This window comes from Colletotrichum jinshuiense, chromosome 6, assembly GCF_051148585.1.
Source record: "Colletotrichum jinshuiense chromosome 6, complete sequence".
NCBI lineage: Eukaryota > Fungi > Ascomycota > Sordariomycetes > Glomerellales > Glomerellaceae > Colletotrichum > Colletotrichum jinshuiense.
Window position 1 is genome coordinate 2,729,770 of NC_139313.1, and position 27,996 is coordinate 2,757,765.

At 53.0% G+C, this 27,996-nt stretch overlaps 9 protein-coding genes across 9 annotated transcripts; 7 read left to right on the forward strand and 2 right to left on the reverse strand.

Annotated features, from left to right (window-relative positions):
• Positions 1 to 281: 281 nt before the first annotated feature.
• On the forward strand, positions 282 to 785 carry EsH8_VI_000692 (membrane magnesium transporter family protein; the record flags this gene model as incomplete). The annotated part of the gene is made up of 2 exons (XM_083271945.1): positions 282 to 337; positions 398 to 785. The coding sequence occupies 2 exons, from the start codon at positions 282 to 284 to the stop codon at positions 783 to 785; spliced, it is 444 nt and encodes a 147-aa protein (XP_083127119.1).
• A 1,772-nt stretch (positions 786 to 2,557) lies between these two features.
• Positions 2,558 to 3,595, forward strand: EsH8_VI_000693 (MutS family protein MSH5; the record flags this gene model as incomplete). Its single annotated transcript, XM_083271946.1, has 2 exons — positions 2,558 to 3,046; positions 3,101 to 3,595. The coding sequence occupies 2 exons, from the start codon at positions 2,558 to 2,560 to the stop codon at positions 3,593 to 3,595; spliced, it is 984 nt and encodes a 327-aa protein (XP_083127120.1).
• Positions 3,596 to 5,413: 1,818 nt separating this feature from the next.
• Positions 5,414 to 7,379, forward strand: EsH8_VI_000694 (uncharacterized protein; the record flags this gene model as incomplete). The annotated part of the gene is made up of 6 exons (XM_083271947.1): positions 5,414 to 5,921; positions 5,982 to 6,095; positions 6,166 to 6,473; positions 6,544 to 6,567; positions 6,645 to 6,956; positions 7,032 to 7,379. The coding sequence occupies 6 exons, from the start codon at positions 5,414 to 5,416 to the stop codon at positions 7,377 to 7,379; spliced, it is 1,614 nt and encodes a 537-aa protein (XP_083127121.1).
• A 1,655-nt stretch (positions 7,380 to 9,034) lies between these two features.
• On the reverse strand, positions 9,035 to 10,012 carry EsH8_VI_000695 (uncharacterized protein; the record flags this gene model as incomplete). Its single annotated transcript, XM_083271948.1, has 1 exon — positions 9,035 to 10,012. The coding sequence occupies one exon, from the start codon at positions 10,010 to 10,012 to the stop codon at positions 9,035 to 9,037; it is 978 nt and encodes a 325-aa protein (XP_083127122.1).
• Positions 10,013 to 12,016: 2,004 nt separating this feature from the next.
• Positions 12,017 to 13,908, forward strand: EsH8_VI_000696 (CDC55 family protein; the record flags this gene model as incomplete). The annotated part of the gene is made up of 6 exons (XM_083271949.1): positions 12,017 to 12,060; positions 12,161 to 12,201; positions 12,325 to 12,422; positions 12,493 to 13,144; positions 13,204 to 13,799; positions 13,885 to 13,908. 6 exons carry the CDS (start codon positions 12,017 to 12,019, stop codon positions 13,906 to 13,908), a joined length of 1,455 nt encoding a protein of 484 aa, XP_083127123.1.
• Positions 13,909 to 15,052: 1,144 nt separating this feature from the next.
• Positions 15,053 to 16,540, forward strand: EsH8_VI_000697 (nucleotide sugar transporter family protein; the record flags this gene model as incomplete). Its single annotated transcript, XM_083271950.1, has 5 exons — positions 15,053 to 15,310; positions 15,374 to 15,399; positions 15,470 to 15,486; positions 15,542 to 15,885; positions 15,941 to 16,540. The coding sequence occupies 5 exons, from the start codon at positions 15,053 to 15,055 to the stop codon at positions 16,538 to 16,540; spliced, it is 1,245 nt and encodes a 414-aa protein (XP_083127124.1).
• A 527-nt stretch (positions 16,541 to 17,067) lies between these two features.
• Positions 17,068 to 20,234, forward strand: EsH8_VI_000698 (AMP deaminase; the record flags this gene model as incomplete). The annotated part of the gene is made up of 4 exons (XM_083271951.1): positions 17,068 to 17,074; positions 17,229 to 18,820; positions 18,891 to 20,011; positions 20,072 to 20,234. The coding sequence occupies 4 exons, from the start codon at positions 17,068 to 17,070 to the stop codon at positions 20,232 to 20,234; spliced, it is 2,883 nt and encodes a 960-aa protein (XP_083127125.1).
• A 1,775-nt stretch (positions 20,235 to 22,009) lies between these two features.
• Positions 22,010 to 25,576, forward strand: EsH8_VI_000699 (cytoskeletal protein-binding protein SLA1; the record flags this gene model as incomplete). Its single annotated transcript, XM_083271952.1, has 5 exons — positions 22,010 to 22,207; positions 22,269 to 23,483; positions 23,559 to 23,619; positions 23,680 to 25,494; positions 25,551 to 25,576. The coding sequence occupies 5 exons, from the start codon at positions 22,010 to 22,012 to the stop codon at positions 25,574 to 25,576; spliced, it is 3,315 nt and encodes a 1,104-aa protein (XP_083127126.1).
• A 634-nt stretch (positions 25,577 to 26,210) lies between these two features.
• Positions 26,211 to 27,275, reverse strand: EsH8_VI_000700 (TLC domain-containing protein; the record flags this gene model as incomplete). The annotated part of the gene is made up of 2 exons (XM_083271953.1): positions 26,211 to 26,729; positions 26,793 to 27,275. The coding sequence occupies 2 exons, from the start codon at positions 27,273 to 27,275 to the stop codon at positions 26,211 to 26,213; spliced, it is 1,002 nt and encodes a 333-aa protein (XP_083127127.1).
• Positions 27,276 to 27,996: the final 721 nt, after the last annotated feature.

Genomic DNA, 27,996 nt, shown 5'->3' on the forward strand with positions numbered 1-27,996 from the left:
CTCGAAGTGTGTTCAGGCACGACACAGCGAGCGCGACCGCTGAGGTAATTGGTGCCGTTGACGTGGAGTTCGCCCTGGTGTCCATACAACAAACCTCCCCCACTAAGAAACCACATAGCTCTTGAGCCTTCTCGCGGTATATTGTTTTACCTGGCCCACCCATCTCAGATACCTCCCCAAGCATTGTACGTCGGTACAGCCAGCAATATCAAAACTGGCTGTCAGTCTCGTGCACGCCAATCTAGGACCTATTTTTCGCTTACCATCAAACACAACACACCATGACCTGGATCTCGCGCTCCATCACGGCCATTGGCCTCTTGCTACTCGGTCACGCGTAAGTCCAGCCTTTCCACACAATCACGACCTTTCTAACTTCTGGTCTTGAATCTTCTAGGTGTTACTCGGCGCAAGAGCACTCTGCATTGCAGTCCTTCAGGGCCGCGTCGCCATTAGCGACATCCACGCCTCCAGCCACTACCTCGCTACCGGCAGACATCACCATTGAGACGGCCGTGGCAACGGTTATCATTATCCTTGGTCTGGTGCTGGGAGCCCCGAATCTCCGACCGATCCAGTGGCGCGTGTGGGCTGGCAAGATTGAGAGAGAGGGCGAGACGGGATTCATGACGGGCAGCGGGGAGGTTGAGAAAGACTACATTGGCAACCCATTCCGCATTCTTGAGAGCCGGCCGGGCTTTGCCGATGTTCGAAAACAGAGGCGCGACTTTACCAACTGGGTCAAGAGCGGTGAGAAGACTGAAGCTGCGGCCACCTCGGGATGAGTTGAAGACGGCGGCCGGATGTGAATGACGACCAATATGCCATAGCCCCTCCAATATACTACCACTTTCTTTCCTCCATCTAAAATTAAGCATCGGAGACAGCTCTGTCGCAAGAAGCACCCGTGACAGAGCTGAGAAAACTCATCCATAGCCACTTAGGCTGTGACTGCGATTTCCACGCTTCCTAAGGGGTTTGTGGAGTCCAGGTGGCTAGAAAGGCTATCGATTTGCTAGTAAGTCTCTTTTAATTCCAGGGCTTATCCCCTGAACCGAGTTGAGTTGTACACATCACTTCCACGGTTCTTGAGTGCCATAGTAAGGTACAGTGAAAGCAAGTTTACTGGTGACTTTTATGGTGACGGGAAGAAGAGAGGTTATGACTACCGTGCTTAGTCGTCGTGCTTTTCTTATCCGGCTTTGTAGCTAACTTACTCAAAGGCAGGAGCCTTTGGGGGGGGGGGGGGGGGGGGTAAAAATTTATCGAATGCAGTGGCAGGAACCCTCTTGCACCAACTTTTACCTATCCGAGGGGTTTCGACCGCTTATTGTCCACCTTGTTCACCTTGTCTTGGTCAATCCTTCCCGCCTCGAGTGGCCAACTATCACTTCTTAGCTTCGGCTTGGTGTCATCGCTCGTTGCCCAGCTGTGTACCAATCTACCTACAGTTCGATATGTCAGGAAAAGGTAGACCCAACGTCACTCCCCGTCGAGGTCGACCCCCATCCACTGGAAGTTCTAGAAACGGCTTGAGAGCACCATATCGTCCTAGCCCAGGAGGTCACTTGGTGCGCGGAACTCGACGCGTTTTCAGCCTTGCTGGCCCAACCTCAATTTTGCCCATCTACTCAGCTGCCCATGATGCCAATGAACGATTAGATACGACGCAAATGAACCGGTTCCATGGAGCACAACGCGCTCCCGATCAGCAATATACACTAAACGCAGGGAGTCGGCCAACACTGACTGCCAGCAGCTACTCTTTGCCATCCACCCTGGCCCAAAATCCATCTGTGAGTGTTTCCCCTTCAACCCTGTCGAAGGAAACTCAAAGGCAACCGTTTCTCGTTGGAGAAGCCACACCCGAAGTAGGACAGAAAAGTGAGGTCATCATGGCTGTCGCTGTCAACGAGAATGGCGCTCTCGGCTGTGCCTACTACAGTGCGGATAAGAATAGCATCTGTCTGCTGCAAGATATACCGTGTACCGAGCCGCTACACCTTGTCGAGACTCTTATGCTTCAATGCCAACCCACGACGATCTTGTTGTCTCTGAAGATACCAGATGTAATACTCAACTTCTTCGAGCAGCGTAAGAGCACTGTGTACAAAGGTGACCTGCCCTCTTAATAAAGCTAAAGATTACTGGCTGATAGTGTTCTCAGGTTTTGAACAAGAACACTATCATTTACGATTGCTTGGATCAAACGACTTCAGTCACGCACACTCCCTGGAAAAGCTAGCCAGCCTGCCATCGATGCATTCAGAACACACTTTCGTGATAACGACATGCACACATTCCCCGAACGGCGTACAAATGCCTCAAGAAACATGCCAAAACGTCAGGTTGATGCGTCTGGGGTCTCTGGTAGACCTTGACAGCGTTTTGTCGGTAGGCCGGCATGCATAGGGGTTGGTTCCAAGTGTGACTATCTAACACATATTAGATTGGCTGTGCTGGCGCTGTTTTGTGTGAAATCATGCGTCTGCACGGTACGGAGAAAATGCCAGGCAGTCTAGAAAGATACTTCGTCGCCTCGCTTCAGATGTTCACCATGGCCGACTACATGCTCGTCAACACCGACACCCTTTCTTCCCTACAGATTTTCCAATCACAGTTGCATCCCAACGACTTAATATCGGGTACAGGTAGATCAGATTCTGGGTCGAAAGAGAGTTTATCCCTCTACGGCATCTTTTATTCTCTTGCCGGTACTCCTCAAGGAAAAGCAAAACTTAGACAGATGTTCCTATGTCCACTAATCAATATCAACATTATTCGAGAAAGACACAAGACTATCGCAATATTCCTGCAGGTGGCCAACGAAGATGCCTTCAACAGTGTGTCGCGAGTTCTAAGGGGAGTCAAAGATATCAAAAAGGCGTTGAACCAGTTGCAGAAGGGCGCTGAAACACCCACCAGCAGCGCGTCAGTCGAACGCGGCGTTTGGTGGACGTTGACTCGATTCTCCCTTCATGTACTGCAGCTCAAAGAAGTGGTACTTCAGTTGCGAGGTGCGAATGATCTTACTGTTGTTCGACAGGTAAATCGCAATGCCGCTCAAAGTCATGGTGGCTTCTGCTGACATGCTTCAAAGATCGTCCATGGTATTCCTGCGTCTACAATCAAGGCCGTTGGAGAGTCGATTAGTGCGACCGTCGATTTCGAAGAAACCAAAGCAAGCTCCCGTATTGCAGTGAGGTGGAACGTTAACCCGGAGCTTGATAGGCTCAAACATATGTACCACGGACTGGACTCCCTCCTTAGTCGTGTTAGCATTTCATTGTCTCGTGAGCTGCCAGAGTGGGCTCGGAAGTACGTTACCGGCTGCGTGTTCTGGCCTCAACTGGGCTTCCTTACCGTCGTGGCTCGTCTCCCCGGGGCTGACAAGGTAGCTTACGAGGGAGAGGGGGTACACAGCGATCGATGGGAACAAATATTTGCTGCCAACGGCAACATGTACTACAAGAACAGTCGCATGTTGGAGCTGGATGCTCAATTGGGCGACACTTACAGCGAAATTGTCGGTTCGTGGATTGCTCATTGGCACGGAGTAGGCTTTGTGCTGAATTTCCCCAGATCTAGAGGTTGAGATTTTACACGGTCTAGCTTCTCGAGTTCTCGCCCACAAGTCTACGCTTGAATTCGCGTCCGAAGCATGCGGCGAACTTGATTGCTTGGTAGCTATGGCCAGAGGTGCGAAAAGATATGGTTGGACGGCCCCAGAGATGACATCCGACAACGTTGTCTCCATCTGTGGAGGACGCCACCCACTTCAAGAATTAGCTGTGCCGTCGTTCATCGCCAACGACTGCCATCTTCACGGCGGACATGGTGATGAGTTGGACCAACCGGCAGAATCACCAGGGAACGAGAATGATAAACCCAACACGCTTATCGTCACAGGCCCCAATCATTCTGGGAAAAGTGTATATATCAAGCAAGTCGCGCTGATTGTCTATCTCGCCCACATAGGCAGCTTTGTTCCCGCTGGCAGTGCCACTATCGGCATCACTGACCAGATACTTACTCGCATCTCGACGCGAGAGAGCGTATCTCAGACAGAGAGCGCATTTGGCAATGACCTAAGACAGGTGGCAGGCATACTTAAATGTGTAACCCGCCGAAGTCTTGTTGCGGTGGATGAATTCGGCAAAGGTACAGCAGCCGATGATGGGTCTGGACTCATGACTGCCCTTGTTGACCATTTTACCATTCTTGGTTCGCAGACTCCAAAGGTTCTTATAACAACGCACTGCCACGAGTTGTTTGAAGGCGGCTACTTCCGAGACCGGCCTGGTTTGAAATTGACACATATGGATGTTTGCCTTGATCTTCAAGCAGCGCGAATGGAGGATCAGGTCGTGTTTTTATACAGGCTACTCCCAGGAAGAAGCACTTCTAGCTTTGGGAGTAGGTGTGCAGCACTGAACGGTGTCGACAGCGCAGTAGTGGAACGAGCTGAGGCAATTGTTTTGCTCTTGGCCCGGAAAGAGGATCTTGGGGCTGCATGCGCCAACCTGGATGCCGGAGAAGAGGCACTACTCAAAGAAGTCGAGAAAGTTGCCAGGGGATTTCTCCAGCTTCCTTTGGAGGGTCCTCCGTCAGGTCATCCGCTCCGGGAGTCAGTAGCAAGGGACGATCGAAGCGGGTCTGTTCGGAACATGCTGCGGGAGCTATTATCGCCGGGAGCCATTGAGTAAATCGGCGTAAGGAAAAAGGCATTGGTGCACGGAATAGCCTTACACCCTTGACCCACTGTTGTTTGCCTTGCAGGCATATAGCAAGGGCTGCGGGAGTGGAGAATGACTTCACGATTAATATAAACGGGTCTGGGGGGTAGCAGCGGGTTAATGGCTGGTGACAGGAGTTCAAGAGCAAGAGTAGTGATTGCCAACGGTGTTGGGGATATTATTCGAAGTGGCCCTAGAGTGTATGTACCTATGTATTGAGCCCATATATTGCTTGATTGCTCATGATCGGTCATTGGTCATACGTCAAATGTATACTCGCATCGCCCTAAGTTGAAGTTCCTGAGGTGGAGAGTACTTTCTATTGTAAGCGGCTGGCGGCTGGCTCTACCCCTCCCCCCCCCCCCCCCCCCCCGGTTCCAACCGCCATAGTACGGATACCTGCCATTTGGATAGGCGCCAACAGCTGTATCCGCTGCGCACCAACAGGAGGTAACCTCCCAGCGTCTGGGATGGCGCAGCGGGCTGAGTTGTATGGCTGAGCATGCCACCTTGCAAGGCCTCCTGCCTCCGCTGCTGCACCAGAGAGACAGGGATGATGAGAGGGGACACAGCCGCGCCGGAGGACGCCTCTCACCAGAACTTACCACGTAAAAACTGTCTATGTCCCCTTTCTCCGTTTCTGAAACTATACATCTCTTCTGTCATCCAGATTGCCCATGTTGTTACCAAACACCGTTGGTCTGCGGGACAAGTTCCTGAACCTCGACGACGAGGCTACATACGCCTATATCAAGGCCGAGGCTGCCAGCGACAAGGCGCGAAACTTTGTCGTCGAATTTAGTCTCAACGAGGCCAGGATCGCCTTTGATCTAGACTCGGATGACCTCGAGGTCATTATCAGTCAGAAGGTCCCCGATGGCATGGTACGCTGGATTAACATTTGGTCTCCGAATACGCAACGTCCAGCAGTAGAGCGCATTGGCAATCACTATGGATTCTCTCAGAGGCTGCAGGCTCTCATGACGTCTCCAGCCCCGTTCTCCCCTCAAAGCCTCAGGCCAAAGCTAGTTCCGAACCAAAGCGACGTTGAACTGGGCTTTATAAGCGACAAGTCTACGGCACATTCGCAAACACATACACCTACTCAGGTATCCGAGGATCTTGCAATATATCAACTGGTCAAGGAGACCGTCAACTACACGTCTATTGACCAGGGAAAGCAATGTATACATTCAACCATGCTGCTTTGAAAATGCATCATAGCAGAGGGCTAACGCATTGAAGTCCTTTGTATCGGAGCCAACTGGTTGCATCGTCGGCCTGTGTTGGGCAACACAGAAGCAAACCCAAGCCTGCTGCCGCCCAGGCACTGGTCATGGCTTACGCTCTGTTCTGACTGTACGTCATGGCTATTTCTTCAATGACAAAATATTCATTTGGATAATACTATAAGCTAATGGTCTTCCAGCCGTCGTTGTGTCGTTCCACGAGACGCCGTTGTCGGAGCATCCCGACGACGAAGATTGGACCAAGGAGGAACTACGGAACATGCGTTCTAATACCATAAGTGTTCTGTGCCAACTATCCAAGCACGGCGTGGAAGACTTCAAAAACAGACTCATCTCATTAAAGCCGGTTAGACAGGCGTTGCCAGACACAGAGTCCGAAGGCGACATTGCTTGTGAGGGATCGAGCAACCTGTTTTATTACTTATTCGAGGATTATTCCTCGGCCCTACCCGTATTGAAAACGTCTAGCATCGAACTTCATAGACTGGTAAGTCAGAAGGCAGGACTGGCAAGATGTCTGGAATCGCCCGCTGACAATCTCTCTTGCTGTTCAACAGAGCGAGCAAATTTTTACAAGCAATGTAAGCGAGAACCCGGGAAAATGCGCTATGTGCTATGCCATTTCTATGGCGAGAGTGAGAGGCTGATAATTTGGCAGAGTCGTAGGAGCAAGGTCAAAACTGGCGAGGTCATCCGATCCTTGCACACTCTGAGAAAGGAGCTACGCCAACTGCACCACCTGTTTGAGAGCTACAAAAGTCTTATTAGGCGTATTTGCTGGCCCCAATCCGTAAATGCACACCGTGAAGGACAATTCGGCATACTGGAGCTGTCGGGGAGCATTTCCGGCGAAGTAAAGATATCTTCATCGGCCAGAAGTCGCTTCGAGCGGCTTGGGGACAGACTGCAGTTGTTAATGTTGAACACGATTCAAGAGTACCTGGACGAGCAGAACGCTCTTTCGGGCACGGTACGTTGTCGAAACAAGACTACGTCAGGGGCAGATGCCTTGATCGTTATTTACTAACGACTGGTGTTACCACAGTATTTCAACCTTACGGCCCAGAAAGACTCACAAGCGACAGCCCGTCTAAGCAGAAGCGCCACCGTCCTTGCCAAACTGAGTGTCTTCTTCCTCCCCATCACCTTCATGACCAGTTACTTCTCCGTTGAAATCCCCGGTCTGGTGGAGTATTACACGCCCAAGATGTACTGGATTTGCTTTGCCATCATTGCTGGTCTTTCCTTCATTAGTCTGTTCTTCTTTAGTCGTATGCTGGAGTTCATCAGTGACGTCCTCGAAGGTTGGGCCGATTCTGGGTCGCGAAAATTTCGCAGTCTTTTTGGCCATCTCCTTGGCCTCCGTGTACAGGATGACAGGGATGAGCATTGATGTATCTTGCGCTGGTGGATCTCGTGGCAGCTCGATTGACCTCTTGCACCGGCACCTTGAGACCTGTCCACCCTGTGTGATAAATGAAATTTGGTCGGAATAGAGAGGTCATGTAACTGTAACCACGTATCACGGTCGGCTGTACAGCCTTCCTGATATTTAATCCCTTGTGCAGATTTTTATCAAGCCTACAGTTCACCGCATGGCGCCAAAGACAACAGCTCCCACTCCAGCGGCAATACCTGCCATGCAAGCCGCTGTTGGACGAGCTGCGGCGTTGATCACCACACCGTTAACCGTAGTTGACTGCGCACACTGGTCGTTCTCCAATCCGTAGCAGGCGCGAGAGCTGAGGCTGGAGCAGATGGGTGTAGCTGAGGTTCCGACGTCCGGCCGGGTAGCGGCAACTGTGGTTCCGCCTCCGCCGGGGACGACCACGGTGACGCCAAAGCCTGCGTCCCCTTGCAGCTGAGTGACACAGCTCTGGTAGTTTCGAGAACACTGCCTAACAGCCGAGGAGCATTCGCCGCGGTCGAGAGACGTCGCAATATACGGGAACGGAAAGTATTCATTTGGCACGTATGAGACGGCCGTGGGAGCGCTGGGCACCGTCGTCGGGGCTGTTCCGGTGCAGACAGCTCTACATAGGGTGTTAGTTAGACCTTTCTCATCATATGACACAATTAACTCTTTAGGACATGGAATTCATTCATACCCTGACGGGCAGCATGCTGGCCGATTGCTGTCGTCCAGCTCGCAGGTCTGCCCCGTTGCGCAACAAATGCCCTCAAAATTTGTGCCCAATGAATCCGAGCAGAGAGTGGTACCGGCCGGGCAATCTTGACGTCTGAACAACTGTAATGGCAATCCGCCTGCTTGATAAGCCGCGGTCGGGATCGTGGCCGTTGTCCGAGTTGGGGTCGGCTCCGCCGCTATGTTCAACCTGTTTGTCGCAAGCAGCAGTGCCAGGCGTGTCGTCCACCTTGCTAGACCCATGGTTTCAGGCGTCCAAGTGTGTCTGTTCAAGCAAATAGGGGTTGCTTCGCGAATGTGCCTCTCTTTCCCTCCCCTTCGTACACTCGGGGTAAATCAGTGTCGAGTCAACGGTTGTTAGTTGCACGGAATGGTTCAGTGCCTCTCGTGTATCCACAAAACCGCTGGACTGACTGATGGCTCCGAAACAAACCAAGTGGGCGGCCCAAGCAGATCAGCTGTCAAGGTTGAACGAGGATTGGAAAAAAAGAAGGGGAAAAGAATGAGGGGGCACGGAGCTAAGGCAGTGATATTTTATTTTGCTCCCAACCCAACAGCTTCTATACAACGCAAAGTCCGGGTTGTCAACCTGCTTGCTGCTAGCCACGTCTGTGGTCATCACCCCATCACCCTCATCCTTGATTCATGGATCGGTACCCATACATAGAGCATGTACGAGAAAGTAAGGCAATGTAAGACAGCCAACCCCGCGCACGCCTTTTTGGTGGGTTACATGCATGCGAGCCCTCGGATTAGACAGGCCACGATGGACGAGGTGGCTGGGCTGGGCTGGGCAGCTGCCCCTGCCCACTGCAATCGCATGATGTCATTGGGCGACAAACAGTTGACACAGCAACCCCCACCTCACCGCCGGGCTCGGGCCAGAAGCATCGGTGCGTTCATCAATGCCCCCGGACATGCGCTAGAATCTGCCTGAGTCGATGAAGCGCTTGCATGCCGCCGGGTCCCGCACTCGTTGTCCCTTGTCCGCGCGCCTCGTCAATTTCTCTCTGGGCTTCCCGGGCGAGGGAGCCGAGGTCACCCCAGACCTCCTCGGTGTAGCTCGTGAGTACGTCGCTCCAGCTGTCCATCCACATAGCTCTGGCTTGCAGCGGATCGGCGACGCCAAAGTGCTGCTGAAGTTCGGTGATGTTTTCTCCTAAAAGGAAGTCGGGCTGGAAGTCCAGAAGACGAGGCCAGTTGGAAGCTGTTTTCTCACTACTGCCGAAGAGTGCCTTTCGTAACGACGACTCTTCCTTCAGGGATAAAAATGTCTGGAGGCTATCGCCGTTGGCGTCGTAATCATCCAGTTTTTCTGGAACATCCAGCAAATCGATGACTTGTTGGCCGTCCCTGGCTTCTTGCTCTTTAACGTCGGACCAGATGCCGAAAGGATGGGAAACGTGTGAAGTATTTGCCGGTCCTATAGCCCCCGGTATCTGCAGCTGAACCGAGCCTTCAAGTCCTATCTGGGCATCCATAAAACCATCGTATTGCTGATCGCCAACCGTGGTTGAGTGTCGTGATGGAGCAAATGCCGTCCCAGTAATGGGCCTCGGACTGTTTTGACCATGATAGGTAGCTGTCTGTCTCTGGTATACGGGATCCGATGCATTGCTGGAGCTGGCCCCGGATTGCGCCTTTGTAGGTGCTCCGCTGTGGATGTTCCGAATGTCAGGAAGGCCTGTTAGGGCGGCACGAGAAAGGGCGGCTGTTGATGTTGCGAGACGGGTGGTGAATGTCTCGTCGGATGGCGCATCTCCGTTCTTTTGCTGTTGTGGAGCCTGGCTGTTGCTAGCCCCTGTAGGCATAGCAGCGGTAGCTTCTTTCCCCTTGCCTTTGGAGCTTGAGGCGGCATCGTAAATGTTCTTTTGGTCCATTGTATGAGTGACCAGAAGCATTAAAATCTGTATACTGGCGTCTGCAAATGTTACCTTGTGTAAAGAGAAAGTTGAAAAGATGCCGCGGCAACCAGCCGGGAAAGGTATGGTCTGGAACAATATCGGGAAACCGAGGCTCTTGCCCGTGGCTTTACATACTCAGCGGTGGGCGGGCAGTACCCGACCGGCCCGGACAGAAGTCTCAGTAGGAAGGTACTCCATTTGGCTGGGCGACTGAAGGCTAGGCATACCATACCAGGTTCCTTCGATGACTGATGATGAGGAGTATTTTCTTCAGACTAACGGTCCCATGTTCGTAGAGCACTTGGGCAGTCCTACAATCTACAGTATCCATCTCGATGCAAGATGAAGTGCCAGTTCCATGCATCCTCACGTCAGAGGAATTAATCTTGAATAAGTGGTCCATTAGTCAACATCGCAACCCGGCAACATGCCAGAGTGGTTAATGGGTGAGACTTGAATTGACTATTATCAATCTCCATCTCATGACTTCGGTCGCGTAGGTTCGAACCCTGCTGTTGTCGTTATTTTTTCGTTTTTCATTTTTTCAAAGAACCAGGGAGTGCATCTATTCCTTCTTGCGTACTCAGCGTTTACCTGAGATTGATGAGACTGTTTTGGTGTTGATTCACTTGAAGTTACCATCACCTTGTGCTTCGATGGTGTGTGTATGGGCTGTAATGAGGGGAGAAGCTAGGTCAGCTAAGCTTCAAAAAAGGTTGTGGATGCGATCAGAACCTCTGCCACCCCTCGTCGTGCCTGGGCCGCAGACTGGACGGTTCCGGAATCCACGCCGTCCAGGGTAATTACCCCACCCGCACTCCCAGCTCTATCTCTCCCTCTCCCTCCCTCTCCCTTCCCCCCTCTCGCTCTCCCACCCCTCTTAGCTATGCCTAACCTCCAGGTGAGCAAGGTGAATGACTGAGGTGACCAGGTGGGACCGAGATGTGGCTTATATAAGAAAGACCCCACATACCCACTCAGCTTCCACTCGAGATTGCTTCCAGTGGAAGTTTGTCCTGCCTTACATAGTACTACCCGCCTGTACAAGGCTGCCACCCAGGGCATTGGGTACATCGATGTGTTACCTGAAGGGCCGCACCGGGCTGCCCAGGGGTGAGGAGGTGCTCAATACAGGGCAGCTGCACAAAGGACCTGACTTACCTAAGGACCCCTAGCTACCTCATCTGCCTGTCCCGCACATGAGGTACCGGACGCCTCTCACCCAATTTGCCTTGAACTTGTGGCTGGCTCCCTTACACTGTCCCGGTCCCATTCCCATCCCGCTCCCAGTCCAAATCCCAATCCCAGTGCAACAGGGCAGTCGGGGCACAATAGACGCAAGACTTCCTAGCGTCACCTCTTCTATCCATCCATCACCACACCACTCGCACTCTCTCTCTCTCTCACACACACCCCCCCAACCTCAACCTTGCGCATTCCTGCACCCTGTCTGTCTGCCCGCTACCCGCGCCGCGATACCCCCCCAAAATACCGTGCAACACCAGACCTCACCAGATTCTCGCCTGTCGCTGCATCCAACGAAATACTCGGCTTTTGCAATCACCGACGCATTTACCATACGCATACGCATACCACGCATACACCTCCTCACTTTAAGGCACTCGAGCCGCGGCCTCCCTCTCAACTACAACCCGCAGGACCTGCCCCAAGGGAACAGAAACCCTCGGCTGTCTGCCGCCGCAATTGCCCCTCGCTCTCCTCGATATTGCCTGCGTGTTTTTACGTCGACTGCGCACACCATTACAGTCATTCTCACCACCACACCCTCGAACTGCGACTCTCGTGTGGCCTATCCCAGCCCTACCCGCCTCCTTCCAGTGCTGAAAGAAAGCTTCCTTTCCGCCGCACGACTAGAGCTCGCCTCTCGTCTTCGACGTGCCCCTCCACCTGCCTTCTTCCACCTCCCATCTCAACATCTACAAGACCATTTCTTAGCCTTTCCAGAGCTGGCCAGCAATCATGGTGGACAGTGACGCAAACTCCCCCACGTGGAAGTTCACCCAGTACGTGTCCGGCTGACCGCCTGCCTGCTGCATATCCTCTCTTCATCTTCTACTGCATTGCCCCGCCCTTGCTTGACTATGTGCTCACGCGACGGAACAGATGCTTTGGGGACAAGGGCGATGTGGAGGACATCACCGAAGGTGAGTAACCCGTAACCCGTAACTTCCCCATCCACCGCTGTGTTGGGACAACACTGGTAGCATTGCACCGCTGCATTTCCCTTTCAAACTGCGCGCCGTATATCTAACTTTTCCTCTCGTCAGCTGATATCATCTCGACGGTCGAGTTCGATCACACGGGCAATTACTTGGCGACTGGAGACAAAGGTGGCCGAGTTGTGCTCTTTGAGCGGAACGAGACGGTGAGTTGAGTCCCGCACGTCGACTAAAGACTGCCCCTTACTGTTCAGCTCTTGCTGACCCGCCGACCAGAAAAAGACATGCGAGTACAAGTTCCACACGGAATTCCAATCCCACGAACCCGAGTTCGATTACCTCAAATCTTTGGAAATCGAGGAGAAGATCAACAAGATCAAGTGGTGCCGCCGGCAGAATGCATCCCACTATCTACTCTCAACAAATGACAAGACAATCAAGCTGTGGAAGGTCTTCGAGAAGTCGCTCAAGGTTGTTGCAGAGAACAACCTGTCTGATGACCTGACTCCCGCAAACCTTGCCGGCGGTGGCGGTGCTCCAAGGCAGTCGCCCGCGCATCGCTTCAAAAACTCTGAGGACCTCATTATGCCCCGCCTTACCCATCACGACACCGTCGTCGCCGCCGTACCGCGTCGGACGTATGCGAATGCCCACGCCTACCACATCAACAGCATATCCGTCAATAGCGATGGAGAAACATTTATCAGCAGCGACGACCTTCGTATCAACCTGTGGAACCTGAACATTCAGGACCAAAGCTTTAACATTGTCGACATAAAGCCCGCTAACATGGAGGAGCTGACCGAGGTTATTACCGCCGCCGAATTCCATCCCATGAGCTGCAATTGGTTCATGTACGCAAGCTCCAAAGGCACCATCAAGCTTGCTGACATGCGCGAGAGCGCTCTGTGCGACAGGCACGCCAAACGTTTGTACTGCTTTCCCCCCCTTGTTCACTCTCAGCTTACGTATCTTGCCCTCTTTTAGTCTTCGAACAAGAAGAAGACCCGTCTTCAAGGTCATTCTTCTCCGAAATCATCTCGTCAATTTCAGACGTCCGGTTCTCTCATGACGGCCGCTACATTCTGTCTCGTGACTACTTGACGGTCAAGATCTGGGATATAAACATGGAGCGCCAGCCTGTCAAGACCATCCCCATTCACGAACACCTGCGTCCTCGCCTCTGCGACACGTACGAGAATGATAGCATCTTTGACAAGTTCGAGGTTGTCTTCTCAGGAGATGCCAAGAATGTCATGACTGGCAGCTACAACAATAACTTCATGATCTATCCGTCGGATCCGGACAAGGAAGTTGAGGTGGTGCTGCAGGCTGATAAGTCCGCTTTCAAGGCCAAGAAGGTCGGCGTGCCGACGCCCATCAACTCATCTACCAGCCCAACTGCAACCAATGGTGGCAAGAAAGGAGGTTCCCGTGCTGGTAGCCCTGCTGCTGGAGCTGGTGGTCAGGGCCAAAGAATGCGCAAGGAAACCGATGCTGATCAGATCGATTTCAACAAGAAGATTTTGCACATGAGCTGGCATCCATTTGAGGATAGCATTGCGATCGCGGCGACGAACAACGTAAGAGAATTCTGTCTACCTTCCATCCTTTCCCCTGCGCAAACGGCGAGGCACATAAAGCTAACCCTTTCGTTTCTCATCACAGTTATTTGTCTTTTCTGCACTATAGAGGCGACAAAGGACCAGGGCATTTGAGGGCCGAGCTTAGTGAGGACGCTCATAGGCGGCATATAGCGCAGGGCAGCTTGCCAATGTGGATTGATGGCGACGGGGGTTCTTCGACAGAGTCATTTTGGTCGACATGACCTATCGTCTACAATTTGCGTTGCGGCTGTAGTCGGTTCATACTACCGCCATCACTGCCAAACTATGGAACTGGGAGGCCGATACGAGCAGCAGAGGGGAAACCTGCTGGGTACTATGGACCATCAAAAAGTGCTTGGGGAGACCGGAGATGAGGAAGCTGGGTGGAAGACATGAGAGAAGCACTAATGATAGATGGTCCCGCCAACCATGTCACGGTGGGCGATGCCTCCCTGATTTCTACAGCATAATTGAGGGCAACAAGATTCTCACATTTGCTTGATCTATGTGCATCGCAGTTGTTCTAATTGAGAGGCCTGGGATGGTTCAGTACTACCTTGGTTGTGTGCATACTCGGTCGTGGATAGCACGACGCTATGCCTGAGCTTACCATGTGTATTCGGAGCTTGGGTAAGGTACTTAATTGTGCCTTTAAATAAATCTGCACTGGGGGTTTGAAGTGTGGGGCGCTAGGATAAGGTAGGTACGAGGAACCAGGCTACTTGCGCTTATCTACCTGCTTACCCGTCGCTCAAAGTACGATCTGTCCTCCAACGTCCCGGTATATACTTCTAAAGCCAGTTTGCATGCCATTAAAATAGAAGGTGCAACAGGAATATTACCCACAAATAAGAGTTGGACTACGAGCTTTGCCCAAGAATCGCCCGAAGATTTAGAATCGCTCTTCACCTGTATGCCTGGCTGCTCATTGACTCCCGAGTGTGTTGGTGACATGAATCCGAACACATAGTGCACTTCTGACAACGGCAACTTTCCCTTGACCAACAAGCCAATGCGAAGTACCGCAGCTTAAGGAGCCTTGACCCGAAACAAGATCCAGACTTGCTCCTTCGGGTGTCAAGTGGAGTCCAGGCACGGCCTGCTTGGCTCAATTGTTCCACTGCCATTGGCTGCCCTTGTCTTGCTCTCCCGGACACGCTGCTGCACGCTTACATTTACACTTCGACCCAAACCTTCCAAACTATCCGTTCCAGGCTCTGACAACCTCGATGACCTCCCCGGCGACCACTCGAAGACGCGGCCAGCCGAAAGGCATCTCATCGCTCCCCCCGGAGAAGATGGATTCCGTTGCCAGAGGCCACGATGACAAGACCCTGACCGAAGAGGCCAACGGATTGGCCATGAATGGACACACCTTGACCGAGAAACCCATCCAAACCGCAGGTCGTATTGTCGCTGGCATATTTTCCCAATGGATCGCCGTCGGCGTCATGCTCTGTCTCATTTTTGGTGGATGCTGCTCGAATGTTGGTCAACTTGAATATTCCTATAGGCATAGACGTTGAATGCGCTGACTCCTCCTTACCTAGGTATACGCTTTGGAAGCCATTATCAAGTGAGCAACTACCCTCGTGCTTTCCCACCTCCGGATCGCTTCAATTGCTAACCATGCGTTCCATCTCCAGGGTCGAACCCGCGAGCGGTATGTTTGTCTCACCCGGCGATTTACGATACCATTCTCATAAACTTGCTTGCAGGAACCCTCTTGACATTTGTCCAATTCCTCTTCGTGGCTGTCACCGGATATCTGTCTCAATTTGACCGATCGAGGCCTCCTTTCTTCTTGCGAGAAAATAAGGTTCCTCTGCGCCGCTGGTTAATCAATATTGTGTTGTTTTTCAGCATCAATGTGCTGAACAACCACGCCTTCAGCTACGACATATCTGTGCCCGTTCACATTATTCTCCGCTCTGGGGGAAGCATCACCACCATGATTGCCGGATCTCTCTATGGGAAGAAGTACTCGCGCATACAGATCGTGGCTGTCATTCTTCTTACCCTTGGCGTAATCACCGCGGCTTGGTCGGACGCTCAATCCAAGGTAAGTGTCCGTACCCGCGACTAAGTAGGGGTTTTGCTCACGCAACCAACAACAGAATACTGCAACGAAAGCCGATCATAGTGAAAGGCCTGCCTTTGGAACTGGTCTCATAATTCTCTTTGTGGCTCAGGTCCTCTCCGCCATCATGGGACTCTATACGGAAGAGACATACAAGAAGTATGGGCCTCACTGGAGAGAGAACCTGTTCTACTCGCACCTGTTGTCTCTTCCACTCTTCCTCCCGTTCGCGCCGTCTCTGATCCGCCAGTTCCGACGACTGGCAGACAGTCCACCCTTATCGCTGTCAACTTTGGCACCGCTCCCCGGTCTCGGGATGGGCGAAGATGTTGGAGGCGGGTTGACCAAGCTTCACATTCCGAGCCAGCTTGCTTATCTTGCGACCAATGTCCTCACCCAGTACGCATGCATTCGGGGCGTCAACTTACTCGCTGCGATCTCTTCGGCATTGACTGTCACCATCGTATTGAACATTCGCAAGCTGGTCAGTCTACTCTTGAGCATCTGGCTCTTTGGGAACCGCCTAGCCGTAGGAACACTGATTGGGGCAGTCATCGTTTTTGGAGCTGGAGGCTTGTACTCGCTGGATTCCAGAGCCAAGACCTCTAGAGTGCATAAGGGAGGCAGTACGAAATAGAGCCGTGAGTTAGAAGGGCAGCTCGGTAACCAATAGAACGGTTGATCTATCTTGCATTCCAACTCGCGAGATCAGTCAATCTAAAGACTTCTTAAAACATGAGTCTTGGTTGAGTCACAGAATTGACTTTCATTGGTTAATGCCTGATGCTTTGATAACATACAGGGGGCGCTATGTCTACTCAACCGAGGCATAGTGCGCGCACTGACAGATTGGAAGTGCGTGAGGTGCACCCGTCTACCTCAAGGCGATCAGAATACCTACCTCACGGTCGAGATTGCATCACATCTTGCCTACCCGGACCCCGCCGTGGCGGAGGTCGGAGTCAACCGCTGCCCCGCCTCTGTTATCCAATGAATATCCGACAGGGCGTCTCGGCGTATGCAATTAGACGGTATTGCGATAGGCTAACGATTCTGACCTTACAATTCTGTCGTCACTCGAGATGTGTGATTCTTTTTCCCCTCTTCTTCTTGGGGGAAGAGCTCTCTGCAACACTTTGCGGCTGGGTCTGAAAGCTTCTCAATATGGCTGGTATGTACCCTTTGAAGACTCTTCCCCCTTCCAGAGAGAATTGACATTTTCCACGCTGGTAAGTTGCTCTCTTCCCAATTTGATGGTCGGTTAAACCTTTCCTCGTTCAGCTTTAGCTGACAAGACGCCCTGGCTAGACACAAAAGCTATCAAGACCCAACTTCCGCCTCGACCTCCCCCAAACGAGGCACCACTTTCTCTCTCCATGACGTGGACACCGATTCCGATGCCGAATTAGGTGCGCAGGACTCCCGAGGTGACACAGTCTCCGAGGGGTCAGGAGAGCAAACCAAGAATGACGATGCACCGCCGCCAGGCGCAGATGCATTGCTATCTCACAGCAATAACCATGACGAAGTTGGCCTGCAAGATGGCATGCTTCCTCGTGATCTTCCCATGCGAACCGCCTTCTACGACCCTGTCGCGGAACGCCAGATGAGCCAGACGGATGCCAAACTTTTTTATCAGAGGAGCCAAATCGGCCAGCTAAAGACGGGGAGTGGTGTATGGTCTCATGGCAATTCAACGCCCCACGGCAGCCCTGTCATTGTCGGTTCTGAGCCTCGTGACATCCCTGCCGGCCCCCGAGGCGTCGACCACTCGATAGATTCGTCCCCTTTGGTCAAAGAGAGGGCACATTTTAGGGTGAACGCCCCGGCTCGCGAGGACGTGATGCTACCGGAACCAACACAGCTGTTTGGCCAGCCGGTTGGTTTGGAGAACTGCTTGCCTCCTCGTAGTTATCCTTTCCAAGAAGGTGGCCAGGGGCTCGCGAACCATGATGCTGCGGATGTGAGCCTAGGACACAACCTTGACTCGAATGTCGGCATCATCCCCAACCATACCGCCGCCCTTGGTGTCGCTGCCTTCTCGGACACAGATCCGCACATTACGGCTGAACTCAGTGCCATATCCGAGAATATTCAGAGCATCATGGACCTCCGAAAAAGGTATATAGGGCTTTCCCTCCAGGGACCCGATGACAATCCAAAGGATAATCAGTCCTGGTCGATATACCCTCCCCCGCCCCAGCCAGCCTGGGGGGCCGAGCACGCACGCACAGTGGCTTCTACAGATCACATCACTAGTGCTAGCAACAGTTTGAACGGTAGCATGACCCTGCCACCAGCTTCTACTGCACCGGGAGATCACGCGGGCCGCCATGGATCTGACTTTGAGACGAAACGAGCACCCAAGAAGCGGAAGCCCGGCCAGGACATTGGGGAGGACTTTGACATGGACGACCTGCTTCCACTTCCCTCGGCCGACAAGATGACGTTCAGATTAGATGACAGTGGTGTTTACCAAGTTTTTAACGACGAACAGGCCGAGGCCGATGGAAACCCTCTCGTCCGTGTTCCCACTCTCCGAGAGTTCTACATGGACTTGGATCAGATCCTCAGCATTTCCTCGGACGGTCCTAGCAAGAGTTTCGCCTTCCGCCGGCTTCAATACCTCGAGGCGAAGTTCAATCTTTATGCCCTTCTAAACGAGTATCAGGAGACTGCGGACAGCAAAAAGGTCCCTCACAGGGACTTTTACAATGTGCGCAAGGTCGACACCCACGTCCACCACTCTGCCTGCATGAACCAGAAGCACCTTCTGCGTTTCATCAAAAGTAAGATGAAGAAGTGCCCGGATGAGGTAGTACTTTACCGCGACGGTAGGCACCTCACTCTGGCAGAGGTTTTCCAGAGTATCAACCTTACTGCGTACGACCTTTCCATCGATACTCTAGATATGCATGTAAGTATTCGTTCTGATGCCAAGGCGCCTCTGGGAAGTCATGAACGCCATCACTGACACCTCTCGAAAGGCGCACACAGACTCCTTCCATAGGTTTGACAAGTTTAATCTAAAGTACAATCCAATCGGCGAGTCTCGGCTCCGGACAATCTTCCTAAAGACGGACAACTTCATTAATGGACGCTACTTGGCTGAAATTACCAAAGAGGTCATTGCTGATCTCGAGTCGAGCAAGTATCAGATGGTGGAATGGCGGATTTCCATATATGGCAAATCTCTCGACGAGTGGGACAAGCTCGCTGCTTGGGTCGTGGACAACAAGCTCTTCTCCCACAACGTACGATGGCTCATTCAGATACCGCGCTTGTACGACGTGTACAAGGCGAGCGGCCTCATGGACACGTTTGAGCAGGTTGTGAAGAACGTTTTCGAGCCACTGTTTGAAGTGTCACGAGACCCGTCGAGCCACCCGAAGCTGCACATCTTTCTGCAGAGGGTCATTGGCTTCGACAGCGTTGATGATGAGAGCAAGGTCGAGCGGCGTTTATTCAAGAAGTTTCCAGTGCCCAAGGTGTGGGACTCGAAACAGAACCCTCCATACAGCTACTGGCTCTACTACCTCTTCTCCAATATGTCGTCGCTCAACGCGCTGCGACGCCGTCGCGGGTTCAACACGTTTGTGCTGCGACCGCACTGTGGTGAAGCTGGTGACAGCGAACATCTCGCTGTCGCGCTTCTCTGCTGTCACAGCATCAGCCACGGCCTCCTGCTGCGCAAGGTCCCGCTCCTGCAGTACATCTTCTACCTCGAGCAGATTGGCATTGCCATGTCGCCTCTTAGCAACAACGCTTTATTCCTTGCTTATGAGAGAAATCCGTTTTACCAATACTTTCGAAGGGGGTTGAACGTTTCTCTCTCCACGGATGATCCGCTACAGTTCGCCTTCACCAAGGAACCCCTCATGGAAGAGTATGCCGTGGCGGCTCAAATCTATAAATTGAGTCCGGTAGACATGTGTGAACTTGCAAAGAATTCGGTCAAGCAGAGCGGCTTCGAGAGCGCGATCAAAGAACAATGGTTAGGCCCCAATTTCAAACTTCCGGGCAAGGCGGGCAACGCGATGGTCAAGACAAATGTGCCAGACCGACGAGAGGAATTCAGACATCTAACTCTGGGGGAGGAGCGCGATATGTAAGTTCGACGGCAGACGTATGCCATCCGATCTGGCTAGTATGCTAACCCAAACGGCAGGCTCCAAAAATACATAGCTTATGGCACCAAGGGGCCTTTGGAGTCGGCTGTAACCGCTGATCAACAGAGTGTAGCTCAGGGTATCATTGGTGGGCAGCAGCCAGCGGTACCACGCGACCACGGCAGCATGGGGACGGAGGGTGCTGCCGGTACCAGCGGATAGGATAAGAGGCTTGGATCGGATGCGTCCAGCAGTGCGGAGATCTAGCAGAATTATGCAGCTGCATATCCGACCAGCCTTGTATCATCTGGAAAAGTTCGCGGTCGACTGATGCTGGAGAGGCCTGCACAGGCCAGGTCAAGCTCTTGGGCTGCGTTGCAGAGTCTCCAGTCGAGGACAGGCGAGCAGCGGTCGGTGGCAGAGTGAAATTGGGTCGTCGGGCTGGACAGAGCTCGAGGTTGGGTTCAATGGCAGACAACGAGGGTTCAGGAATAGGGTCAGGGACGACAAGGAAAACAGGTATCAGGGGTACGGTATCAGATTATCTGGATGGTAGTAGAGTAGCATGAAGAGCTACCCATTTGTGTTTCGATGAATGCAATCCGGTGCTTAGAGAGTCTTGGATGAATTGGCTGCTATTACTGAGGCTCGCCAGCGTCAGTAGCCAAGGCGCGTGCGTGATGATACTGCAAGGCATTGTACTTCGAGATGTCTGTATCTATGCACTCTGTGGTGAAGCAGCTGGTTACAAGGGCGGAAAGGTTAGTACATCTACGCTTGAGGACACAGACGTTTCGTCATATCTTTGTATGTCTCCTCCTCATTTCTGTGCCTTGCGTCAGCCGGTCGACAGTACCTCGCGGTACGTACTGTATTTGACCCACTCTGGAAGACCTCCCGACCTACCGTACCTTAGGTTGCTTCCTACCTATGCATGTATCCGTACTGTGAGTTCTTCAGGTACTGTGACCGTGACGGGCGCCCCGCCGTCCATCATCCCTCAATCTTGAGCATCAGCCCAGCCCAGCCCAGCCCAGCCCCACCGAGTGACCCAACCACAACCAGCCTCCCCAGTTAAGCCCTCTCCACTGGCACTGGCACTGGCACTGGCAGTATGGTCCGCGACTGCCTGTCTCAATCCCCATCCCGGCCCAGCCAGCACTACATTGCCACATCCTGTTGTTTCCCACCACTTTGCCTGACCTCCTTCTACCGAAACCTACCTCGCCGTGGCTTTGTCTGCTTTACTTCACCAACCTACGCCCAAGCTGCCCTGCCATACATAGCCGCCCGAAGCCTGTAACAGGAACCACCAATTCTCGACGCCGCAGCCTCTGCCCAGCGCCGGCATCCTCCACGAGATTGATGGGCTCATGCGAAAGCGACACCGGATACCCGCTGTGTAGCTGCTACCACCTCTCATGACGTGTAAGCTACCTTGCTTTCTCCGTATCCGATCCATTCCTCCACTTTATCGCACTGCGCTTCATCCCGCCCCCGTCCACCACCTTGCTCTCTGCATTGGCATTCTCTACTCTCTGCTGCTCTACGCCGCCCTCTGAACACCCCCCCCCCATTGCAACTCGTCGACGTCGGACGCGGGAGATCCAAGGCAACTGGCATTACATCGACTCGACTTCGCACTCCACTGTGCCTGAATCCTTTTTCTTCTCCCCCGCCAGTCTTCAATTCCTATCCTGGACGGATACCAGCCATCTTTCGGGAACCGAAATTGACCTGGTTACTCTCTACTTTTAGGAGACACCTCGACAACCAACTACCCGATTCCATCGAGTTTTGCTCATTCTCCCGTCTCCGGGGCCGCCGGCAGCGAGCAGCAAGCCTAGCCAAAGGGATTGTGCCGCTCTTGCTGGCGATCAACTACCTTGCGTAAATACGAGTCTATCATATGACCCGCGACTTGTCCTCTCCCATCAACGCCCACCCGATCACTCACATTACACACAAAGTGCCTGGTTTCCGGAAAGTCTATCAACATGGGGTTCCTAGGAGTATACAAGGCCGTCTATGATTATGTGCCCCAAGCCGAGGGTGAACTCGCTATCAGCGATGGAGATGTCCTCTACGTACTCCAAAAGAACGCCGATGAAGACTGGTGGAAAGCGAAGAAGAAGGCCAGCGCCGATGATGAGGAGGAGCCCGAGGGCCTCATCCCAAATAACTATGTCGAAGAGGTAGGCGCATTCGCTACTATCTGCATTTCCCATGTCACGGCACATCACTAATTCAACCCAGGCACAACCCGTCGCAAAAGCCCGCGCGTTGTACGAATACACTCGACAGACCGACGAGGAACTCTCCTTTCCCGAAGATTCTGTCCTCGACGTATACGACACTTCGGACCCGGATTGGATTTTGGTTGGTCTGGATGGCGATTTTGGCTTCGTTCCTGCCAATTACATTGAGGTGGCTGAATCCGAAGAGCCCGATTCTCAGTCTTCGCCCCCTCCGGCACTACCGTCGCGCTCCATTTCCGCCGCCACCGATGCAGATAGCTACTCCGAACGACCAGAATCCATCTACTCACCGGCTAACTCCCAAGCCAACAACCCTGCCGCGGCCCTCGCAGGCGTGATGGCAGGTCGTTCTGCCCCTCTTCCTCGTGCCGCTACTCCCCCTCTCTCACCGCAATCCCATGCTTCAGAGCCATCCGATGACGAGCCGGTGAGGAGCCCGGTTCTACCCGCAAGACCGATTTCTCAGGCAGCCCCGTCGCGCATCCAATCTCAGAGGTCAATAGATACTCATATGTATGATAACTCCCCGGAGATCGAGGAACCCCCTTACCGTGCTCCCGGCGGGTTCCACATGTACAACATCAACGAAATGGTCTCTGTCATGGGTAAGCGCAAGAAGATGCCCACTACTTTAGGTATCAACTTAGCAACTGGAACGATCTTGATTGCTCCCGAACGTGCTCAGGATGGCCCATCCCAAGAGTGGACAGCGGATAGGATGACGCACTATTCCCGCGAGGGTAAGCACGTCTTTCTAGAGCTCGTGAGGCCGAGCAAGAGTGTGGATTTCCATGCCGGTGCCAAGGATACGGCTGAGGAGATCGTGAGCGCTTTGGGTGAACTAGCTGGAGCTGTTAAGGCTGAAGGGCTGCGAGAAGTCATCATGGCCGGCTCTGGAAAGACACAGAAGAAAGGTCAAGTTTTGTACGACTTTATGGCCCAGGGTGACGATGAAGTGACTGTCGCTGTTGGCGACGATGTCCTTATCATTGACGATACTAAGAGTGAAGAATGGTGGCAAGTGCGTCGCGTCAAGAACGGAAAGGAGGGCGTTGTCCCAAGCAGCTATATCGAGATAACAGGCTCCATCACTCAGCCCTCCAGCAATACCGGGCTGAACGCGGCGAAGTCAACTGTGGAACAGAATCGTCTAGAGGAGATCAGATTGACAAAGGAGGCTGTCAAGGTCGCTCAGAGAGACAGCTCACAGCAGGTAGGGCCGGGCATGCCTCTACCAAAGCGAGGCAGCAGTCTTGTGGCAAGTGAAAATGGTAATAACTATGGGCAGCGGAGCAAACGCGAAAACGGACGGTCCGAAGGCGGCAGCCAGAGCCGGTCTGGAAAATCCAGTAAGCACAACCGTTGCCTATCAGAATCAATGTGTTTCTTTGCTAATTCCATTTCTCTAGAACCAGATCCCGCCAAGGTGCGAACATGGACTGACCGGTCGAAATCCTTCAGTGTTGAGGCGCAGTTCCTGGGGCTCAAGGACGGCAAAATCAACTTGCACAAGATGAATGGTGTCAAGATCGCTGTACCCGTTGCTAAGATGTCGGTTGAGGATCTTGAGTATGTGGAACGCGCCACCGGTATATCCTTGGACGAAGACAAACCTCTTTCCAACGTTAAGAGGGCCAGGGCGTCCAAGGCAGGGGCAGCCAGAGACTCGGCTCCCGTCGGCATCGGCGCCTCGGTCGGACAATCACAGAAACCCGAGTACGACTGGTTTCAGTTCTTCCTCTCCTGCGATGTTGCTGTCGGCCTGTGTGAGCGATACGCTCAAGCTTTCTCCAAGGACTCGATGGATGAAAGCGTCCTTCCTGATGTCGACGCCTCGGTGCTTCGTAACCTAGGACTTCGCGAAGGAGACATACTAAAGGTTATGCGGACGCTGGACCAGAAGTTTGGTCGAGTCAAGAACGGTGCTGACAAGGCAAATGGAGACGGGGACGGCGGATCTTCCGGTGGTCTCTTCTCTGGCCCCGGCGGTGCCCTGCGGAACAACACGAGAAAGGGCAGGCCCGCACCAGCGGTTCAGACAAGTGATGTCGTGGACCCCAAGGCGTTTGCCCCAAGAGGAGCGAACGAAGATGCGCAGTCAAGCTCGCCTACATCCGCTTCCACGACCCCCGCAGCAGCCAAGGCAACCAGTGGCTTTGATGACGATGCCTGGGATGTGAAACCCGCAAAGCAACAACAGGAGCTGCCGCGTCCAGCGGCCGCACCGGTGCAATCCCCTGCCCAGGCTTCGGAACAGCCGGCTCCAGTCCAGCAGGTACCGGTCCTCACCGGCTCGATGCAGGATCTGTCACTCTTGACAAGGCCCTTGGAACCACAGCGGACAGCTCAGCCGACAACGCCGAGCACAACTGTCAGCCAACCGCCGGCACCAACGCAGACTTCTCAGCCTACAGGAGCTACCCCGTCGTTCTTCGAAACAATTCGGCCGAACCCTACGGCGATGCAAACACCACAGCCAACAATGCAACGGCAAAGACCTGCTCCGCCGCCCACTACGTCAAGTCCGGGCTCACTGATGCCTCCACCACCGGCGAGGCCGCTGTCGGCGCCTCAATCAGCCCAGCCAAGTGCTTTCGCTCCCCCACCTTTGCTCCCTCAAATGACGGGCGTCTCTCACCAAACATTTCAGACTCAGGTCGCGCCACCAGGCCAGAGCCTAAATGACATGAATCAAGCACGCCTGCAGCAACAGTTCGTCTTGCAGCAGCAGCAACTGCAGCAGCAAATGAACCCTTACCCCGTTCCTCAGCAGCAACCCGTTCCTGGGGTTATGGGCTTCAACTCTGGCATGCAGCAAACTGGTGGACAGTTCATGCAGCCAATGATGACAGGGATGCCGACTCAGAGCCCTTTCGCAGATCCTCAGCGACAGAGTCAGTTCTCTACTATGCAGTCACAGCCAACAGGCTTCGCAGGTCAGTTTGGTCCGCCACAGAGTTTCAACCCGCAACAGACGGGCAGCATCAATTCGTTTTTGCCTCCTGCCATGGAGCCGCAAAGAACAGGCATGCCAGGCTTTCAGCCGCAACAAACTGGTATGGGAGGCTTCAACACCATGGGTGGCGCCGGCACACTGCAGGCTCCAGCCCAGCCTCTGCAACCGCAAAAGACAGGCCCTCCCCCGCCAGTTCGATTCGGAATTTCGGGAGATGCGAAGTTGATGCCGCAGCCAACAGGGCGGCGAGCCAATCTCGCTCAAGCAAGTAAGTCGCGCAGGCCCCTTGTAGGTTCCTGTGACTCAGCTAATTCTAATATCAAGCTCCCAACAACCCGTTCGGTTTCTAATTGTACATGCATTCACGTACCTGATGGCCAATATGTTCCGGGTCTGAGCGAGCGAATCTTTTGGCTGTGTTTTTTTTTATACTTTCTGGACACACCCTGCATAGCATAGGTGCACTGCCGATATGCTCACCGCCGCCATACCAGTCTACACGCATAGATGTACTTAATACTATTTCCTTGACCTTGCAGTATTATGCCTTTTTTCTTGCTGTCAGAGATAAGGTTACCAAGCGAGCTCGCAGAACTCTTCATGTCTGCTGCTCCGAAGGCGGACATGTTCATCCCCCCCTTTTCAGCGAAGCCAAACAGTAGCACAGGTTCTGCATGAATGATGTGGCGTGGTGACAGCTCACCATAGTAGACCCCAAACAGTTGGAGCTTGTACATTGAGAGCAGCCCGGTATCGCGAATATAAAGACGTGCAAGCCTTCCAATTGTATAAAACTCCAGGGCTTAGACTGCCCGAATGCTATAATGCAATATCATACCGTTGATGTTGATACATTTCCCAACCGGGACGTTATTACCCATCTATAACTACCTAAATAGCGGGAAACCATCCACAGCCGAGGCCCCCGCCCTCGTCATTTTTTGGAACTGCCCCGACGAAAATTGGTTGAATCTCCGTGTTCTTCTATGCCTTGCGTCGGCGAACAGGAGTCTGACCGGAATGCGAGTTGACCTTTGCAGAAGAGGGCTCGATGTGACCTGCCTTGTCTGCCGGCTTGGCTGGTTGGAATCTCTTGCGAACAGCACGAATCATCATGATGAACCAATAAAAGTTGAGTCCATTGAGGGTTAGGTTGCTCATGAGATACGTCACAGCTAGCCATGTTGGGACCGTCGATGTCGCCGTCGCAAACTGCATCACGCCTGTCGGAGCAAGAATTGTGCCTGTTTCGGGGGATATTTCTTCTAGGAGGGTAGGGTGAGCGTTGATGGCAGCGTAAATGTCCGTAAAAACTTTGATCGATTGGTAGGTTCCGTACACCAGACGACAAGAGAAGAAGGTAAAGAGGAGCATCAAGCCGTTGTACAGTTGAGCGCGGGACCCGGTCATGCCAAGCTTGTCAAAGAACCAGTGGATGTTGAGGAAGGGAGTCGACAGCTCCCAGAGAATGAAGATGCAACCGTAGTAGTTGAGAAAGGGTCGCTGGTTGAATCAGATATTAGAGAAAAAGGACGACAACCGTGTGATCACGATAGGCAGACTCACGAATCCAAGAGCGTACACAAACAGGGCACTAATGGCGTGGGCTAAGGTGCCAATACCGAACACGTCCATATTGCAGCTCGTCACAACAAGATCCCAGAGGAAGTAACCGGCGGCAAGAGCCTGGATCATACCGGCGGCACCAGTGTATCCCCACATGCGACCTTGCCAGTCCATCTGGTTGCGCTCATTATCAACAACCATGACCCAGAGGGCCAGACCGTTGATGAGGACGCTCTGGACAAGAGACACGACATGAGCGTCCCAGTTGATCCTTCTCCTCCTGGGCAAATCGAGGTATTTTCGACCCACGACCAGTCGAGACAACAACGGAGATATCGGATAGTAGATAATCGAGTATAGAATGGCGGCGGCAAGGACCTCGTGGACGTGCAACGGTAACGAGGGGAGGGAGAAATAATCAGCCAAGGGCTGTGTTGCCTTAACAAGCCATGGCAATGGCTCGATGAAGAAGGGGTCTTTCATTTTCTGAAGGGGTTCGCCTTCCTGTAAGCGTTGCAAAGCTTGAGAGTCGTTGGGTCGATTATCTTGCTCAAGAATCGACAGCTCGATGGCGCGCGACCAGCTTTTCTCGCGCCCGGCTTCTTTTCAAAGGGCGTCGAGTGGACCGCTTTATCAATAAGTCAGTCCGTCAGTCCGTCAGATGTTGGAGGCGGGTAAGGCTGGAGACAAGGAAGTGACCTGAGGTCTCGTGCAGGAGGTTTGGTGGGCGTAGGCGTGGATGGCTGCGAGGAACTGGAGGATTGTTGGGGAAAGCTAAGCTTGATAGAGGAGGGACCCTTGGGGGAAGTCACCATGGGTAATTGGTGAAGTGGTACGTACCTACTTATGTACTGGGAAGGCATCCAGCGGTTCCGCGGTGGGTGTCTTAGCATGTACCATTGGCTGCATCAGCTGAACAAGGAAACGGACCTCGACGTGTTCGTCGGTGGGCAGTCATCACATCCGCGTGGGGCGCTGGAACAAAATCAGTAATCCCGTGGTATCATCACACGCTTTTGAGGTATTTTGAGGTAAAGGGTTGAAGGCAGTTAGGCACAGGCTATGTTGCGTTTGTAAAGTGGGGGGGAGGTAGACAGGACCCAAGTCAAAGCCTAAGTTTCCTAATGTGCCCTTTTCCATGCAGCGCTGAGGAGTCTCCGAATCAACAGGACATTTTCCATACAGGGCTTTGCCTCCACCTGTC